Source organism: Urocitellus parryii, chromosome Y, assembly GCF_045843805.1.
Source record: "Urocitellus parryii isolate mUroPar1 chromosome Y, mUroPar1.hap1, whole genome shotgun sequence".
Taxonomy (NCBI): Eukaryota; Metazoa; Chordata; class Mammalia; order Rodentia; family Sciuridae; genus Urocitellus; species Urocitellus parryii.
Window position 1 is genome coordinate 4973779 of NC_135548.1, and position 18850 is coordinate 4992628.

The 18850-nt window shown below is 49.7% G+C and overlaps 1 protein-coding gene across 1 annotated transcript; it reads right to left on the minus strand.

The window, feature by feature from the left end:
* Positions 1-905: 905 nt before the first annotated feature.
* Positions 906-3110, minus strand: LOC113175930 (testis-specific Y-encoded protein 1-like). Its single transcript, XM_077794246.1, has 6 exons — positions 3078-3110; positions 2547-2813; positions 1640-1717; positions 1382-1493; positions 1142-1287; positions 906-1058 (listed from the first exon to the last, which is right to left on the minus strand). The coding sequence occupies exons 1-6, from the start codon at positions 3108-3110 to the stop codon at positions 906-908; spliced, it is 789 nt and encodes a 262-aa protein (XP_077650372.1).
* Positions 3111-18850: the final 15740 nt, after the last annotated feature.

Here is an 18850-nt window from a genome sequence, read left to right on the forward strand (position 1 = left end):
ATGGTTCTGTGGCTTCATTTTAAAAGATAGGGTAAAACACTTTGAACCTGCAGAAACCTAAAAGTTATGCTTAATGGATTTATGACTCAATCATGAGAATTTGAAAGTTGATCTGGTATTTGAGAATACAAAAAATTTCTGATAATTTTTGGTGTGACAGTGGCATTATGATTATGGAAGACCACATGCAGAGGGGTAGGGTGGAAGGAGGTGAGGGAAGAAGAGAAATGGATCTTTTCAGAATAATGTTGAACCTCTGTCATGGCAGTCATTGAAGATTAATAGCCATGTGTTTGCACAACTCATGGCCATGGGCCTTGGGAAGAGCCACAAGACCCACAAAATTTCATCACATTGAGGTACAGCTGCTGCTGCAGTCATCTCACCCAGCTCACCATATTTGGGTGGGATGAGACTGGAGAGGTGTGTGGCTTGTCCAGAGCAAATGGTACACATGAAACTATTAAAGACTCCAAGGATATATGGGACCTCATATTCATGAAGAATTAATTGGTGTTTGCCCTTAATCCCTACAGACCATGAGCACAGGAGGCTGAGGAAGAAGGATTAGAAGTTGAAAGCCAGCCTCAGCAACTTAGTGAGGCCCTAAGCAAATTAAAAGAAAAACCTCTCTTTCTCTAAATAAAAATTTAAAGTGTTAGGAATGTGACTCAGTGGTTAAACACTCTTAGGTACATGCTTTGGAAACCCTCCCATAAAAAGGGAAGAAAAGTGAAGGGACAAGCATCTGAACCAAAGAGCATGTTCCCATGGAGATCAGCTAACTAAAGGGCATCTGGTTGGAGAATGGGATACATTTGTGTTTAGTGAAACTGCACAAATGCGGCTTCCATGGTGTGAAGAAAAAGACCCAGAAACGGAGGGGTTTTGAGAACCCATAGAAATCATGGGACACAAGCAGCCAAAGCAAAGCAGCCCTGGAACACAAGGGACAGGGTTGCTGTGGCTCCCCTTGAAAGGCCAGCATCCTCTGCCCTGGTGCTGTCTTCCACCTGGTAGTAGTCCAGAGGATTGACCCACAGGTCCTCGATGATGACCTACAAAGGGAAAACAGACAAGTCTGTTCCCCGCAGCATGGGGACTCACCAAGTCACTGGTTTTGTGGCCTATGGATCCCCACCTCAGCAATCCTGTTAGAGTCAGCACACTTGTGCCCTGACAACCAGCTGAAGAAGGTCAGCCTGCTGGAGTCCTGCAAGGGGCTGTGCACCAGTGCCTCCCCATCCACAAGCCACTGCAGCACACTGGAACAGGATGCCTCATACCCTGGAGGAGTTGGAACAGTTCAGCACACATCCGATTCTGTCCAGCCAGCACACTGATATGAAAGACCCCAGTGTCTGGGAGTCCTTTACTTTACCAGTGATGTTCAGCTGATACTCCTTCACGACCACTTCATTCTGGAAGTAGGGGTTTTCTTGAAAGGAGAACTTGATCCTGTAGAGGGACTTGGGATACCTGAGTTCCTCCACCTGCCAGGCCTCAGGCAAAGACAAGGGATGGTGTGGTTGGGTGGCTGTGCAGAGCGAGTCTGTGAGCTAGCTTGCATGGGCTGCCCTCCCAGCTTTCCTTCTCGGGCCTCCCCACACCCTATCCCCAGTCTCACTACCCAGTTCACCTCTAAATTCCTCAAATAGCTTAGCAGGTCTTTATCTGCCCAACTGAGGATGACGGAAACCTGGGGGTGGTACATCATCTGCCAGGCGTCAAGGACATATGTGGTGCCATGGAAGGAGCAGGCAATAGCACAGGGGGCCCACCAGGGAAGCAAGGGGTGTGTGGGACAGGGGATCCCTACACAACACAGCACTGTGCCCTTCCCTGCCAGCAAGATACCCTGGCTTATCCACTCTCATCCTCTGCCCTGCCCAGGTCTCCAGGCCTGCCTGGTGTGTAAGAACCTGATGGCACCATCTGCTCTGTCCCCAGGGTAACTGACATCACCCTGGCCGCCTTGGGATGGACAGAGATTACTGACGTTTGGGCATGCTGTCCATCGCTAGGTGTTCATAGCCTTACTGAACTTGGGTATGCGTGTCCTGTGTCACCATATCTGTGTGTTTGTATGGGGGTGGGGGCCTGGGGGATTGCGTCTCACTTCAGGCTGCGAACACCATCAGTGAACTGATAAGATGCAATTTTCCAGCCTACCCTTGGATAGGAGCCTGCCCACATTGAATGTCACAGGTTGGCAAGATTGCATGTTTAGAGTGACCTTGGAAGTGGGCATGGAACTGGACAAGGTGCCCTGTCAATGTGCTCTTCTCTCCATTCCTGGTGGGCTGCAGCTGTGGCTCCCAGCCTCCAACAATATTCAAGCCCTGCTGTTTGGGCTCCCTTGCCATCCAAAGTGTCTGCTCTTAATTCTCAGGGAGACTTTGTCAGAACCTGACTTAAGCTTAGGGACCCAGGGTGAATGCCACTACTTCCCCTACTCCCATTTTTCCCAACCCAGCTCCTCAGGGTCCTCTAAAGCCAATCCAATGTGTTGGGGCCTCAGCTTGGTGGCACACAGCAAAGGATACCACTTTGGCCCAGAAGCCAGGGATGCGCTGGATGACGGCCCTTCTGCGATCCAAGTGTGATTTGCACCTCATTTCCACCTTCCTCTTCAGCCTTGCACAGGCCCGGCTGGCTCGGGCATTCACAAAGCTGAGCTCCAACTGCAGGATTTGCAGCTTGTCCATTTTTGACCGCAGTCTGGGTTGTGTGCGTCCTGCCTTGGGCAGCCTCCTCTGCACCAGCTGCACCCGGGCATCTTCCTCACCTTCGTGCTCCCTTGGGTGCTGGTCCTGGGCGGTAACCCCCGCCCCCCCCTCAGCTTCCCCATCTCAGACAGCAGCTTTCCAGTCTGCCCTCCCACCACCACCGCTTCAGGAGAGCTCCGGACCTTAGGGTGCTGCAGAGACTCCAAATTGCCCAGCATGTTATCCTCATCGCTGCCACTAATCAACCCACAGACTGTCTGTCCAGGCCAAGGTGCTGGAGGTGAGTGAGGTCTCCGCCCCCAGCAGCCCACAGGAGGCTCCATCCTGAAGGCCCCCATTGAAACTCACCTGGCTCTCCTCCACTTCTCCTCGACTGGCCATTGTGATCGCTTTTCACCAAGGCCAGCTGAGAAGCAGATCCCACAGGAAGACCCACACCCGCCTGCTTAGAGCCGGACCAATGTTTCTAGGCCTCAGGGAAGCCAAGGGGCTGGGTATTCAGCAGGAAGGCGGAGTTTTCTTGGAGCGCATGCGCATGTCTCTGTGACATCAGCTGCGTGGCTATCAGGAAGTGGCCATTAGCATGAGGCAGTCAAAGGGCCTGTGGAATGCCCCGCCCTCTGCATTCACCCAAAAAATGCAGGAGGGGCGTGGCCACAACAACCCTGCCCCTCTGGCTCCAGGCCTTATGGGCTCTGCCAGCTTGGGGCCCCTGATCCCTATTGGTAATCTCAGCCCCTAGTTTAGGGGCCAGGTGCTGCACACCAGGCTGGCAACAGGTGTGCAGCCCAGCAAAACACAATGCACGTCCAAATCTCAAGCCAGATGTCCTGGTTTAGCTCATCTCCATGGACGATGGACCCCGTGGAGGCAGACACAGTGGGATTGCCCCGGCCAAGGTGCTGGAGGTGAGTCACAGCAAGCATATCCGTGGAGGAAATCCACCTGGGCAGCCAACCCAACCTTTGCCTCCTTGCAGATGAGTCCAGGTTACTCCAGCAGCTTGACCCTTTCCAAAGACCCCTCCCTGTAGGTGTTCATACAGTTAGCTCCAGTAGCTCAGACTATGGCTTCCCTTCCCCTGCATATAAAAAGGGCCCTGGCATGCTGCAGCATTGCCTAAGGGACTCATTGCTGTCCCTGTGAAGGAACACCTTGCTATGGGGACTGGGAGAGTAATGGGAGAGGGTCTTGGGGCTTTCATTTAGGGCAGAGATGGTGTCAACACCTGGAGGATGTGGGCCTCCCAGAGGATGGAGGGTGGGAAACCTAAACAGATGCACCATGCTTCTTAGGCCTTGCCTCAATCCCTTCATCCATTCCAGCCCAACAAGGACTAAGCAGCTTGGAAGGCAGATGAGACAGACTGGGCCCATGTTTTTGGGCTGGCTCCTGAGAAGCTTTCTTTTAGCGCGGGTGGGAAGCTCAGCAGCGGGTTTTGCCACCGTCCCAAGCCCCTGCCCACAGAGCAAGTGCCTCACTTCCAGGATAACCTAAGGTGGCAGCTGGGTTTCCAGCCTCTGGAGATAGGATCCAAAAGTCTGAGTGAGATCAAAAGATCCAAGACTGGAGCCAGACTCCTGGACAGAGAGGGAATGCTCAAGAAAAAGAGAGACTTGGAGTCTGAAAGACAGAAAGGACAGTATGAGACAGTCTGGGCATTTCCACCAGCCTCTGACCATAGAATTTCATCCATTTCAATCTCAAAGAAACTGGAAAAACAATTGCAATCACAATAAGAAAAAAAAAATAAAAGGAAACAATATAATAGGAGAGGTATACAACATCTGAAATGAAAAATGTAGTGCAGTCAAGAAACATATTTATGGACATCTTAGAAGAGGGAATATTTCATGTCTTCTCGGGCAGGATTAATACAGTCAAAATAATTGCATTCAAGGCAATTCAACTCAAAACCCCAATGACAATCTTTACCAAACAAGAAAAGGCGGTCATAAAATCCCAAAACTGATTTAGGAAAATAAGATGCCCAGTGTACCCAAAGCAATCCTCAGCATGAAGGTGGATTGGAGACATCACCATGCTTACATTTTACCACAAAGCTCTAGTATCAAACAGCAGGTTTCAGGCACCAAAACAGACATGGGTCCAAGGGACTACAATAGAAGACACAAAGATAAACACACAGGATACGATTATCTGAGAAGCAGACAAAACTGCCAAAACATAGGCTGGAGAAAGGCTCTTCAAAAAAAGGGGAATACTGGAAATCCATATGTACTAGGATTAAATGTAAGCCTGATCTCTCACCCTCCAAAAATATCACCTCAAAATATCAACTAGGTCAGAGACCTAGGAGTTAGGCTAGAAACCCTGAAATCTGCTGGAAGAAAATGTAGGCCCACACTTTAACACTTCAGCACAGGAAAAGACTGACCAGTAAACAAGACTCCTCAATTGCAAAGAAGCAAGATAAACAACCACAACATGCATTGTCATCAAATTTCAAAGATGTTTCACATCAAAGGAAACAAAATCGTGAAGACTGAGCCCCCATAATGAGAGAAAAATCCTTGTCATCTGCCTCTCACATAAGACACCTCAAAATATACAAAAATTCATTGCCACCACCAAAGAAAAAATGATGATAACCTAAACAATAAAAGGGCAGAGGGACAATTCTCAAAAACAAATACAAATGTTTAAAATACAAGTATTTTTAAAGTGTTCAACATCTCAACCAGTTGGGGAGTGAAATTCAAAAGTACCCTGTGGCTTCATCTCACATCAGTCAAAAGGGCAACTGTCACAAAACACAGATGGGAAAAAAAAAAATGTTTGCGAGGAGTTTTTGGAAAAGTACACGCACAGATTGGACAGGGGTTGGGGATGGACTGCAAATAGAAGCAAATGAGTCTAGAAAGAATTATGTGCATTCCTAATAAAGAACAAACGAAACCCCCGTATGACCCAGCTATCTCCCTTCTCAGTACACATATCCAAAAGTTCTGCTAATGTCAGCACTGCGAGGCAGCCAGCTCAGTGTTTCTAGTAGCACCCTTGACAATAACCAAGCTATGGAAGGGCCCTAGGTGCCCTTCAGCAGGTGGATGGATGAAGAAAATGTGGTACATATACACAGAGGAATATTACTCAGATGTAAAGAAGAATGAAATTATGGCATCAGCTCATTAAGTGATGGAACTGGAGAACCTCATGCTCAGTGAAATCAGCCAGTCCCCAGAGGCCTAAATTCTAGTGTTTCCCCTGATATCTGAAAGATGATCCAAAATGAGGAGGGACTGAAAAGCACAGGAAAAAAAAAAATGAAGACCCAAGAGGGATAGGATAGGAAAAGAGAGTGAAATGAACCTGGCCCGAATTTCCTGAGTACCTACATGAATATATGCCACAGTGAATCCCACTAGAGTGTCCATTCTAAAGATATCATTATAGATGTACAAATGTCTGTGTGTGTGTGTGTGTGTTTCTCTGTGTGTTTGTATGTGTGTTTCTGCGTGTATATGTGTGTGTGTGTGAATATACATAGCAGAACGATTGAGGAAGGAACCAGAAGAAAAGAAGACAGATGGGGAAAATGAGAAATATCTTGATCTGAATTTGAACAGATTACATTTCACACCTCTTTAATTATGTCAAATGGGAATAATGTTTCAATATATCTATTTGGTTGGTATGAAAAAAAATGAATTGGGAGAGGTTCCTTAGAGTCTTCTCCTTTCCTTCAATGATAACATGCAAGGAGACCCATTCCCAAACTTGACTTCCTTCATTGCACACTGGGGAATCCCTTCCTAAGCTATATCCCCATGCATAGACCCTCCATAATTCAGGGAGTTCCTGTTGCAGACGGACTCTACAACAGTGTGCAGCCCCATCACTGAAACAAGGGAGCTACAGTCCTGCACAGCTCTGCAGCCTATGTGCATGTCTATCCTCCTATGTGCGAGTCCCTCTGGTTTGGATTAACACAATTAATCTCTGAGATGGCTGGGTAATCTATACAGAAACTACTCTCACTGGCTTTCTGCCTGGTCATTGCTTCTCAAGGGCAAGTCCAAAAAACACCCAGCAACCTCTCAACCTATGGGATTTCAATGACAGGCACTGAGGAAATTTTCTCAGGTTCAAAACACAAAGGGCTTTTGTGGCATGGAGGAATGCAGTACCCATTTGAACGGATACTAATGTATGGTCAGCAGTATCCGCAGTTCAGGGATAACAGGAGCTTGGGTCACTCCAAATGGACCTCCTAAGAGAAAACACATCTCACACAATGACAGAAATATAGAAATGCATGTTTGGGTCGTACACGGCAACCTCCATCACCAGGGGAGTCAAAGCTAACCACACTCCTTGTGGCAGGGGTTTCCAGAAGATGCTGCTTGGGTAGCAGAAAGTGTGGCAGGGGGGCAGGGTGGAGCACTATGGTTTGTAAGGGAAAAGTGAGCACTTAACATTTTTTCTATCTCCCACGGGACTCTCCCACTCTAGTGTTTCAAGAGAAGAACACAGACCTTAGTATGAGGCCTGTGTGTCCTGGTGGCAAGAGTTCCAAAGAAGACATGACTACATTTACATAAGAGGAGTTGTACACTTGTGAAATCAGAAGTTGTTTTATCATAATGGACACTACACTCCAAAGAGTGGCAGGTTTCCAAGACCGGGGACTGTCTATCTGGAAATAAGTTCAAAGCAAATGACCTGTCACCAGAACATGGAAAACCTGGGACTTAAGCCACCTAGTGAATATATGACACGTACATGGGGCTTGCCTGTCACTGTCATGGATCCTGTCTCATATGCAGGTGGCTTGTCCAACTAAAGGTCCCGAATGCACCTGGATTTCTGCAAGGAAACCTGTTTGGGTAGGAACTAGATTCACTGCTTTACTGCAACATCAGTGAAAAGAAGTACTTCAAAGGCCTAGTTTGAAAACATGTTTCAAAAATTCTAAATATACTCCCTGGGATGGCTCCAAATCTGCCCCAACCCCTCATAAGCACAAAACAATTCACAAGAGTGCCCCACTTTTATTTTAGCCCTCATTGGCAATGCTAATACACAGAACCCTTTGTTTCAACTTTTGACCAGGGCGGTAGTCCACCAGGGCGGGTTCTTCCAGTGGGCTCATGCTTCATGGAGGCACAGGTGAACCATGTCATCTTTTGCTGTACTTCGCTTCATGGGCCCTGCTGGCATGGACCCAAACATGGAGACTGGGTCTGGTCATGTAGCAGGCCGAGGTTCCTGCAGGAATAAGGACAGGAGCATGCACATAAGCAAACACGCTTGAACAAAGAGAGGCAGGCACTTGGCTCCTACAGATGTGCACAGGGCATGCATGAACGAGATGGTCCATTATCACACAACTAGGTTCACCTTCCTGAGGGCTCACCATCCCTGTCCAGGGACGGACATCCTCACCTTCCTCAACCCGGGCATGTGGGATGATTCCCACAGTCCCACTACACTGAGGCCACTGTATACTTTCCCTGACACTGAAAAGTTCACTGGACACCTCGGTTGGGATTTTTAAGGTGTCCCGAAAAATGCAAGCACAGGGCTGGGGACTACATAGAGGAAAGTTGGACAGATGTGAAACTGCTTATGCACATGTGTAAGACAGCATCTGGGCAAGTGAACCCACACCAGGGCATGGATAAGGGCAGAAGGCCAGGAAGGAGCATTCCTAGGGGCTTCAGTAACCTTAGGCTCAGCCTCTTTCCCAGGTCCCAGGACATTCACCTTCTTCACCTCACCCTAAGGAGGTTGCCCAGTTCAACATACACTCTTGCTGTGCACTCTCCTCTGGTTTTTGTTCCTCCTAGTGCCTAGAAGAGCGGAAGCCTCAGGTTTTCTGGGCTGCTTCAGGTGGCAGAGGAACGGGGCATTGCAAACTCACCCAGGAGACTCACCTTGCCAGGCTAGCATCCTCTGCCCTGGTGCTGTCTTCCACCTGGTAGTAGTCCAGAGGATTGACCCACAGGTCCTCGATGATGACCTACAAAGGGAAAACAGACAAGTCTGTTCCCCGCAGCATGGGGACTCACCAAGTCACTGGTTTTGTGGCCTATGGATCCCCACCTCAGCAATCCTGTTAGAGTCAGCACACTTGTGCCCTGACAACCAGCTGAAGAAGGTCAGCCTGCTGGAGTCCTGCAAGGGGCTGTGCACCAGTGCCTCCCCATCCACAAGCCACTGCAGCACACTGGAACAGGATGCCTCATACCCTGGAGGAGTTGGAACAGTTCAGCACACATCCGATTCTGTCCAGCCAGCACACTGATATGAAAGACCCCAGTGTCTGGGAGTCCTTTACTTTACCAGTGATGTTCAGCTGATACTCCTTCACGACCACTTCATTCTGGAAGTAGGGGTTTTCTTGAAAGGAGAACTTGATCCTGTAGAGGGACTTGGGATACCTGAGTTCCTCCACCTGCCAGGCCTCAGGCAAAGACAAGGGATGGTGTGGTTGGGTGGCTGTGCAGAGCGAGTCTGTGAGCTAGCTTGCATGGGCTGCCCTCCCAGCTTTCCTTCTCGGGCCTCCCCACACCCTATCCCCAGTCTCACTACCCAGTTCACCTCTAAATTCCTCAAATAGCTTAGCAGGTCTTTATCTGCCCAACTGAGGATGACGGAAACCTGGGGGTGGTACATCATCTGCCAGGCGTCAAGGACATATGTGGTGCCATGGAAGGAGCAGGCAATAGCACAGGGGGCCCACCAGGGAAGCAAGGGGTGTGTGGGACAGGGGATCCCTACACAACACAGCACTGTGCCCTTCCCTGCCAGCAAGATACCCTGGCTTATCCACTCTCATCCTCTGCCCTGCCCAGGTCTCCAGGCCTGCCTGGTGTGTAAGAACCTGATGGCACCATCTGCTCTGTCCCCAGGGTAACTGACATCACCCTGGCCGCCTTGGGATGGACAGAGATTACTGACGTTTGGGCATGCTGTCCATCGCTAGGTGTTCATAGCCTTACTGAACTTGGGTATGCGTGTCCTGTGTCACCATATCTGTGTGTTTGTATGGGGGTGGGGGCCTGGGGGATTGCGTCTCACTTCAGGCTGCGAACACCATCAGTGAACTGATAAGATGCAATTTTCCAGCCTACCCTTGGATAGGAGCCTGCCCACATTGAATGTCACAGGTTGGCAAGATTGCATGTTTAGAGTGACCTTGGAAGTGGGCATGGAACTGGACAAGGTGCCCTGTCAATGTGCTCTTCTCTCCATTCCTGGTGGGCTGCAGCTGTGGCTCCCAGCCTCCAACAATATTCAAGCCCTGCTGTTTGGGCTCCCTTGCCATCCAAAGTGTCTGCTCTTAATTCTCAGGGAGACTTTGTCAGAACCTGACTTAAGCTTAGGGACCCAGGGTGAATGCCACTACTTCCCCTACTCCCATTTTTCCCAACCCAGCTCCTCAGGGTCCTCTAAAGCCAATCCAATGTGTTGGGGCCTCAGCTTGGTGGCACACAGCAAAGGATACCACTTTGGCCCAGAAGCCAGGGATGCGCTGGATGACGGCCCTTCTGCGATCCAAGTGTGATTTGCACCTCATTTCCACCTTCCTCTTCAGCCTTGCACAGGCCCGGCTGGCTCGGGCATTCACAAAGCTGAGCTCCAACTGCAGGATTTGCAGCTTGTCCATTTTTGACCGCAGTCTGGGTTGTGTGCGTCCTGCCTTGGGCAGCCTCCTCTGCACCAGCTGCACCCGGGCATCTTCCTCACCTTCGTGCTCCCTTGGGTGCTGGTCCTGGGCGGTAACCCCCGCCCCCCCCTCAGCTTCCCCATCTCAGACAGCAGCTTTCCAGTCTGCCCTCCCACCACCACCGCTTCAGGAGAGCTCCGGACCTTAGGGTGCTGCAGAGACTCCAAATTGCCCAGCATGTTATCCTCATCGCTGCCACTAATCAACCCACAGACTGTCTGTCCAGGCCAAGGTGCTGGAGGTGAGTGAGGTCTCCGCCCCCAGCAGCCCACAGGAGGCTCCATCCTGAAGGCCCCCATTGAAACTCACCTGGCTCTCCTCCACTTCTCCTCGACTGGCCATTGTGATCGCTTTTCACCAAGGCCAGCTGAGAAGCAGATCCCACAGGAAGACCCACACCCGCCTGCTTAGAGCCGGACCAATGTTTCTAGGCCTCAGGGAAGCCAAGGGGCTGGGTATTCAGCAGGAAGGCGGAGTTTTCTTGGAGCGCATGCGCATGTCTCTGTGACATCAGCTGCGTGGCTATCAGGAAGTGGCCATTAGCATGAGGCAGTCAAAGGGCCTGTGGAATGCCCCGCCCTCTGCATTCACCCAAAAAATGCAGGAGGGGCGTGGCCACAACAACCCTGCCCCTCTGGCTCCAGGCCTTATGGGCTCTGCCAGCTTGGGGCCCCTGATCCCTATTGGTAATCTCAGCCCCTAGTTTAGGGGCCAGGTGCTGCACACCAGGCTGGCAACAGGTGTGCAGCCCAGCAAAACACAATGCACGTCCAAATCTCAAGCCAGATGTCCTGGTTTAGCTCATCTCCATGGACGATGGACCCCGTGGAGGCAGACACAGTGGGATTGCCCCGGCCAAGGTGCTGGAGGTGAGTCACAGCAAGCATATCCGTGGAGGAAATCCACCTGGGCAGCCAACCCAACCTTTGCCTCCTTGCAGATGAGTCCAGGTTACTCCAGCAGCTTGACCCTTTCCAAAGACCCCTCCCTGTAGGTGTTCATACAGTTAGCTCCAGTAGCTCAGACTATGGCTTCCCTTCCCCTGCATATAAAAAGGGCCCTGGCATGCTGCAGCATTGCCTAAGGGACTCATTGCTGTCCCTGTGAAGGAACACCTTGCTATGGGGACTGGGAGAGTAATGGGAGAGGGTCTTGGGGCTTTCATTTAGGGCAGAGATGGTGTCAACACCTGGAGGATGTGGGCCTCCCAGAGGATGGAGGGTGGGAAACCTAAACAGATGCACCATGCTTCTTAGGCCTTGCCTCAATCCCTTCATCCATTCCAGCCCAACAAGGACTAAGCAGCTTGGAAGGCAGATGAGACAGACTGGGCCCATGTTTTTGGGCTGGCTCCTGAGAAGCTTTCTTTTAGCGCGGGTGGGAAGCTCAGCAGCGGGTTTTGCCACCGTCCCAAGCCCCTGCCCACAGAGCAAGTGCCTCACTTCCAGGATAACCTAAGGTGGCAGCTGGGTTTCCAGCCTCTGGAGATAGGATCCAAAAGTCTGAGTGAGATCAAAAGATCCAAGACTGGAGCCAGACTCCTGGACAGAGAGGGAATGCTCAAGAAAAAGAGAGACTTGGAGTCTGAAAGACAGAAAGGACAGTATGAGACAGTCTGGGCATTTCCACCAGCCTCTGACCATAGAATTTCATCCATTTCAATCTCAAAGAAACTGGAAAAACAATTGCAATCACAATAAGAAAAAAAAAATAAAAGGAAACAATATAATAGGAGAGGTATACAACATCTGAAATGAAAAATGTAGTGCAGTCAAGAAACATATTTATGGACATCTTAGAAGAGGGAATATTTCATGTCTTCTCGGGCAGGATTAATACAGTCAAAATAATTGCATTCAAGGCAATTCAACTCAAAACCCCAATGACAATCTTTACCAAACAAGAAAAGGCGGTCATAAAATCCCAAAACTGATTTAGGAAAATAAGATGCCCAGTGTACCCAAAGCAATCCTCAGCATGAAGGTGGATTGGAGACATCACCATGCTTACATTTTACCACAAAGCTCTAGTATCAAACAGCAGGTTTCAGGCACCAAAACAGACATGGGTCCAAGGGACTACAATAGAAGACACAAAGATAAACACACAGGATACGATTATCTGAGAAGCAGACAAAACTGCCAAAACATAGGCTGGAGAAAGGCTCTTCAAAAAAAGGGGAATACTGGAAATCCATATGTACTAGGATTAAATGTAAGCCTGATCTCTCACCCTCCAAAAATATCACCTCAAAATATCAACTAGGTCAGAGACCTAGGAGTTAGGCTAGAAACCCTGAAATCTGCTGGAAGAAAATGTAGGCCCACACTTTAACACTTCAGCACAGGAAAAGACTGACCAGTAAACAAGACTCCTCAATTGCAAAGAAGCAAGATAAACAACCACAACATGCATTGTCATCAAATTTCAAAGATGTTTCACATCAAAGGAAACAAAATCGTGAAGACTGAGCCCCCATAATGAGAGAAAAATCCTTGTCATCTGCCTCTCACATAAGACACCTCAAAATATACAAAAATTCATTGCCACCACCAAAGAAAAAATGATGATAACCTAAACAATAAAAGGGCAGAGGGACAATTCTCAAAAACAAATACAAATGTTTAAAATACAAGTATTTTTAAAGTGTTCAACATCTCAACCAGTTGGGGAGTGAAATTCAAAAGTACCCTGTGGCTTCATCTCACATCAGTCAAAAGGGCAACTGTCACAAAACACAGATGGGAAAAAAAAAAAATGTTTGCGAGGAGTTTTTGGAAAAGTACACGCACAGATTGGACAGGGGTTGGGGATGGACTGCAAATAGAAGCAAATGAGTCTAGAAAGAATTATGTGCATTCCTAATAAAGAACAAACGAAACCCCCGTATGACCCAGCTATCTCCCTTCTCAGTACACATATCCAAAAGTTCTGCTAATGTCAGCACTGCGAGGCAGCCAGCTCAGTGTTTCTAGTAGCACCCTTGACAATAACCAAGCTATGGAAGGGCCCTAGGTGCCCTTCAGCAGGTGGATGGATGAAGAAAATGTGGTACATATACACAGAGGAATATTACTCAGATGTAAAGAAGAATGAAATTATGGCATCAGCTCATTAAGTGATGGAACTGGAGAACCTCATGCTCAGTGAAATCAGCCAGTCCCCAGAGGCCTAAATTCTAGTGTTTCCCCTGATATCTGAAAGATGATCCAAAATGAGGAGGGACTGAAAAGCACAGGAAAAAAAAAAATGAAGACCCAAGAGGGATAGGATAGGAAAAGAGAGTGAAATGAACCTGGCCCGAATTTCCTGAGTACCTACATGAATATATGCCACAGTGAATCCCACTAGAGTGTCCATTCTAAAGATATCATTATAGATGTACAAATGTCTGTGTGTGTGTGTGTGTGTTTCTCTGTGTGTTTGTATGTGTGTTTCTGCGTGTATATGTGTGTGTGTGTGAATATACATAGCAGAACGATTGAGGAAGGAACCAGAAGAAAAGAAGACAGATGGGGAAAATGAGAAATATCTTGATCTGAATTTGAACAGATTACATTTCACACCTCTTTAATTATGTCAAATGGGAATAATGTTTCAATATATCTATTTGGTTGGTATGAAAAAAAATGAATTGGGAGAGGTTCCTTAGAGTCTTCTCCTTTCCTTCAATGATAACATGCAAGGAGACCCATTCCCAAACTTGACTTCCTTCATTGCACACTGGGGAATCCCTTCCTAAGCTATATCCCCATGCATAGACCCTCCATAATTCAGGGAGTTCCTGTTGCAGACGGACTCTACAACAGTGTGCAGCCCCATCACTGAAACAAGGGAGCTACAGTCCTGCACAGCTCTGCAGCCTATGTGCATGTCTATCCTCCTATGTGCGAGTCCCTCTGGTTTGGATTAACACAATTAATCTCTGAGATGGCTGGGTAATCTATACAGAAACTACTCTCACTGGCTTTCTGCCTGGTCATTGCTTCTCAAGGGCAAGTCCAAAAAACACCCAGCAACCTCTCAACCTATGGGATTTCAATGACAGGCACTGAGGAAATTTTCTCAGGTTCAAAACACAAAGGGCTTTTGTGGCATGGAGGAATGCAGTACCCATTTGAACGGATACTAATGTATGGTCAGCAGTATCCGCAGTTCAGGGATAACAGGAGCTTGGGTCACTCCAAATGGACCTCCTAAGAGAAAACACATCTCACACAATGACAGAAATATAGAAATGCATGTTTGGGTCGTACACGGCAACCTCCATCACCAGGGGAGTCAAAGCTAACCACACTCCTTGTGGCAGGGGTTTCCAGAAGATGCTGCTTGGGTAGCAGAAAGTGTGGCAGGGGGGCAGGGTGGAGCACTATGGTTTGTAAGGGAAAAGTGAGCACTTAACATTTTTTCTATCTCCCACGGGACTCTCCCACTCTAGTGTTTCAAGAGAAGAACACAGACCTTAGTATGAGGCCTGTGTGTCCTGGTGGCAAGAGTTCCAAAGAAGACATGACTACATTTACATAAGAGGAGTTGTACACTTGTGAAATCAGAAGTTGTTTTATCATAATGGACACTACACTCCAAAGAGTGGCAGGTTTCCAAGACCGGGGACTGTCTATCTGGAAATAAGTTCAAAGCAAATGACCTGTCACCAGAACATGGAAAACCTGGGACTTAAGCCACCTAGTGAATATATGACACGTACATGGGGCTTGCCTGTCACTGTCATGGATCCTGTCTCATATGCAGGTGGCTTGTCCAACTAAAGGTCCCGAATGCACCTGGATTTCTGCAAGGAAACCTGTTTGGGTAGGAACTAGATTCACTGCTTTACTGCAACATCAGTGAAAAGAAGTACTTCAAAGGCCTAGTTTGAAAACATGTTTCAAAAATTCTAAATATACTCCCTGGGATGGCTCCAAATCTGCCCCAACCCCTCATAAGCACAAAACAATTCACAAGAGTGCCCCACTTTTATTTTAGCCCTCATTGGCAATGCTAATACACAGAACCCTTTGTTTCAACTTTTGACCAGGGCGGTAGTCCACCAGGGCGGGTTCTTCCAGTGGGCTCATGCTTCATGGAGGCACAGGTGAACCATGTCATCTTTTGCTGTACTTCGCTTCATGGGCCCTGCTGGCATGGACCCAAACATGGAGACTGGGTCTGGTCATGTAGCAGGCCGAGGTTCCTGCAGGAATAAGGACAGGAGCATGCACATAAGCAAACACGCTTGAACAAAGAGAGGCAGGCACTTGGCTCCTACAGATGTGCACAGGGCATGCATGAACGAGATGGTCCATTATCACACAACTAGGTTCACCTTCCTGAGGGCTCACCATCCCTGTCCAGGGACGGACATCCTCACCTTCCTCAACCCGGGCATGTGGGATGATTCCCACAGTCCCACTACACTGAGGCCACTGTATACTTTCCCTGACACTGAAAAGTTCACTGGACACCTCGGTTGGGATTTTTAAGGTGTCCCGAAAAATGCAAGCACAGGGCTGGGGACTACATAGAGGAAAGTTGGACAGATGTGAAACTGCTTATGCACATGTGTAAGACAGCATCTGGGCAAGTGAACCCACACCAGGGCATGGATAAGGGCAGAAGGCCAGGAAGGAGCATTCCTAGGGGCTTCAGTAACCTTAGGCTCAGCCTCTTTCCCAGGTCCCAGGACATTCACCTTCTTCACCTCACCCTAAGGAGGTTGCCCAGTTCAACATACACTCTTGCTGTGCACTCTCCTCTGGTTTTTGTTCCTCCTAGTGCCTAGAAGAGCGGAAGCCTCAGGTTTTCTGGGCTGCTTCAGGTGGCAGAGGAACGGGGCATTGCAAACTCACCCAGGAGACTCACCTTGCCAGGCTAGCATCCTCTGCCCTGGTGCTGTCTTCCACCTGGTAGTAGTCCAGAGGATTGACCCACAGGTCCTCGATGATGACCTACAAAGGGAAAACAGACAAGTCTGTTCCCCGCAGCATGGGGACTCACCAAGTCACTGGTTTTGTGGCCTATGGATCCCCACCTCAGCAATCCTGTTAGAGTCAGCACACTTGTGCCCTGACAACCAGCTGAAGAAGGTCAGCCTGCTGGAGTCCTGCAAGGGGCTGTGCACCAGTGCCTCCCCATCCACAAGCCACTGCAGCACACTGGAACAGGATGCCTCATACCCTGGAGGAGTTGGAACAGTTCAGCACACATCCGATTCTGTCCAGCCAGCACACTGATATGAAAGACCCCAGTGTCTGGGAGTCCTTTACTTTACCAGTGATGTTCAGCTGATACTCCTTCACGACCACTTCATTCTGGAAGTAGGGGTTTTCTTGAAAGGAGAACTTGATCCTGTAGAGGGACTTGGGATACCTGAGTTCCTCCACCTGCCAGGCCTCAGGCAAAGACAAGGGATGGTGTGGTTGGGTGGCTGTGCAGAGCGAGTCTGTGAGCTAGCTTGCATGGGCTGCCCTCCCAGCTTTCCTTCTCGGGCCTCCCCACACCCTATCCCCAGTCTCACTACCCAGTTCACCTCTAAATTCCTCAAATAGCTTAGCAGGTCTTTATCTGCCCAACTGAGGATGACGGAAACCTGGGGGTGGTACATCATCTGCCAGGCGTCAAGGACATATGTGGTGCCATGGAAGGAGCAGGCAATAGCACAGGGGGCCCACCAGGGAAGCAAGGGGTGTGTGGGACAGGGGATCCCTACACAACACAGCACTGTGCCCTTCCCTGCCAGCAAGATACCCTGGCTTATCCACTCTCATCCTCTGCCCTGCCCAGGTCTCCAGGCCTGCCTGGTGTGTAAGAACCTGATGGCACCATCTGCTCTGTCCCCAGGGTAACTGACATCACCCTGGCCGCCTTGGGATGGACAGAGATTACTGACGTTTGGGCATGCTGTCCATCGCTAGGTGTTCATAGCCTTACTGAACTTGGGTATGCGTGTCCTGTGTCACCATATCTGTGTGTTTGTATGGGGGTGGGGGCCTGGGGGATTGCGTCTCACTTCAGGCTGCGAACACCATCAGTGAACTGATAAGATGCAATTTTCCAGCCTACCCTTGGATAGGAGCCTGCCCACATTGAATGTCACAGGTTGGCAAGATTGCATGTTTAGAGTGACCTTGGAAGTGGGCATGGAACTGGACAAGGTGCCCTGTCAATGTGCTCTTCTCTCCATTCCTGGTGGGCTGCAGCTGTGGCTCCCAGCCTCCAACAATATTCAAGCCCTGCTGTTTGGGCTCCCTTGCCATCCAAAGTGTCTGCTCTTAATTCTCAGGGAGACTTTGTCAGAACCTGACTTAAGCTTAGGGACCCAGGGTGAATGCCACTACTTCCCCTACTCCCATTTTTCCCAACCCAGCTCCTCAGGGTCCTCTAAAGCCAATCCAATGTGTTGGGGCCTCAGCTTGGTGGCACACAGCAAAGGATACCACTTTGGCCCAGAAGCCAGGGATGCGCTGGATGACGGCCCTTCTGCGATCCAAGTGTGATTTGCACCTCATTTCCACCTTCCTCTTCAGCCTTGCACAGGCCCGGCTGGCTCGGGCATTCACAAAGCTGAGCTCCAACTGCAGGATTTGCAGCTTGTCCATTTTTGACCGCAGTCTGGGTTGTGTGCGTCCTGCCTTGGGCAGCCTCCTCTGCACCAGCTGCACCCGGGCATCTTCCTCACCTTCGTGCTCCCTTGGGTGCTGGTCCTGGGCGGTAACCCCCGCCCCCCCCTCAGCTTCCCCATCTCAGACAGCAGCTTTCCAGTCTGCCCTCCCACCACCACCGCTTCAGGAGAGCTCCGGACCTTAGGGTGCTGCAGAGACTCCAAATTGCCCAGCATGTTATCCTCATCGCTGCCACTAATCAACCCACAGACTGTCTGTCCAGGCCAAGGTGCTGGAGGTGAGTGAGGTCTCCGCCCCCAGCAGCCCACAGGAGGCTCCATCCTGAAGGCCCCCATTGAAACTCACCTGGCTCTCCTCCACTTCTCCTCGACTGGCCATTGTGATCGCTTTTCACCAAGGCCAGCTGAGAAGCAGATCCCACAGGAAGACCCACACCCGCCTGCTTAGAGCCGGACCAATGTTTCTAGGCCTCAGGGAAGCCAAGGGGCTGGGTATTCAGCAGGAAGGCGGAGTTTTCTTGGAGCGCATGCGCATGTCTCTGTGACATCAGCTGCGTGGCTATCAGGAAGTGGCCATTAGCATGAGGCAGTCAAAGGGCCTGTGGAATGCCCCGCCCTCTGCATTCACCCAAAAAATGCAGGAGGGGCGTGGCCACAACAACCCTGCCCCTCTGGCTCCAGGCCTTATGGGCTCTGCCAGCTTGGGGCCCCTGATCCCTATTGGTAATCTCAGCCCCTAGTTTAGGGGCCAGGTGCTGCACACCAGGCTGGCAACAGGTGTGCAGCCCAGCAAAACACAATGCA

Excerpts from the sequence above, each read along its gene's own strand:
- LOC113175930 (XM_077794246.1), bottom strand. The coding sequence starts at position 3,110 with ATGGCCAGTCGAGGAGAAGTGGAGGAGAGCCAG. Across the intron at positions 1,494-1,639 it reads GCTATTTGAGGAATTTAGAG|GTGGAGGAACTCAGGTATCC; the intron begins GTGAACTGGGTA and ends GAGGCCTGGCAG. Across the intron at positions 1,288-1,381 it reads GTATCAGCTGAACATCACTG|GGTATGAGGCATCCTGTTCC; the intron begins GTAAAGTAAAGG and ends CAACTCCTCCAG.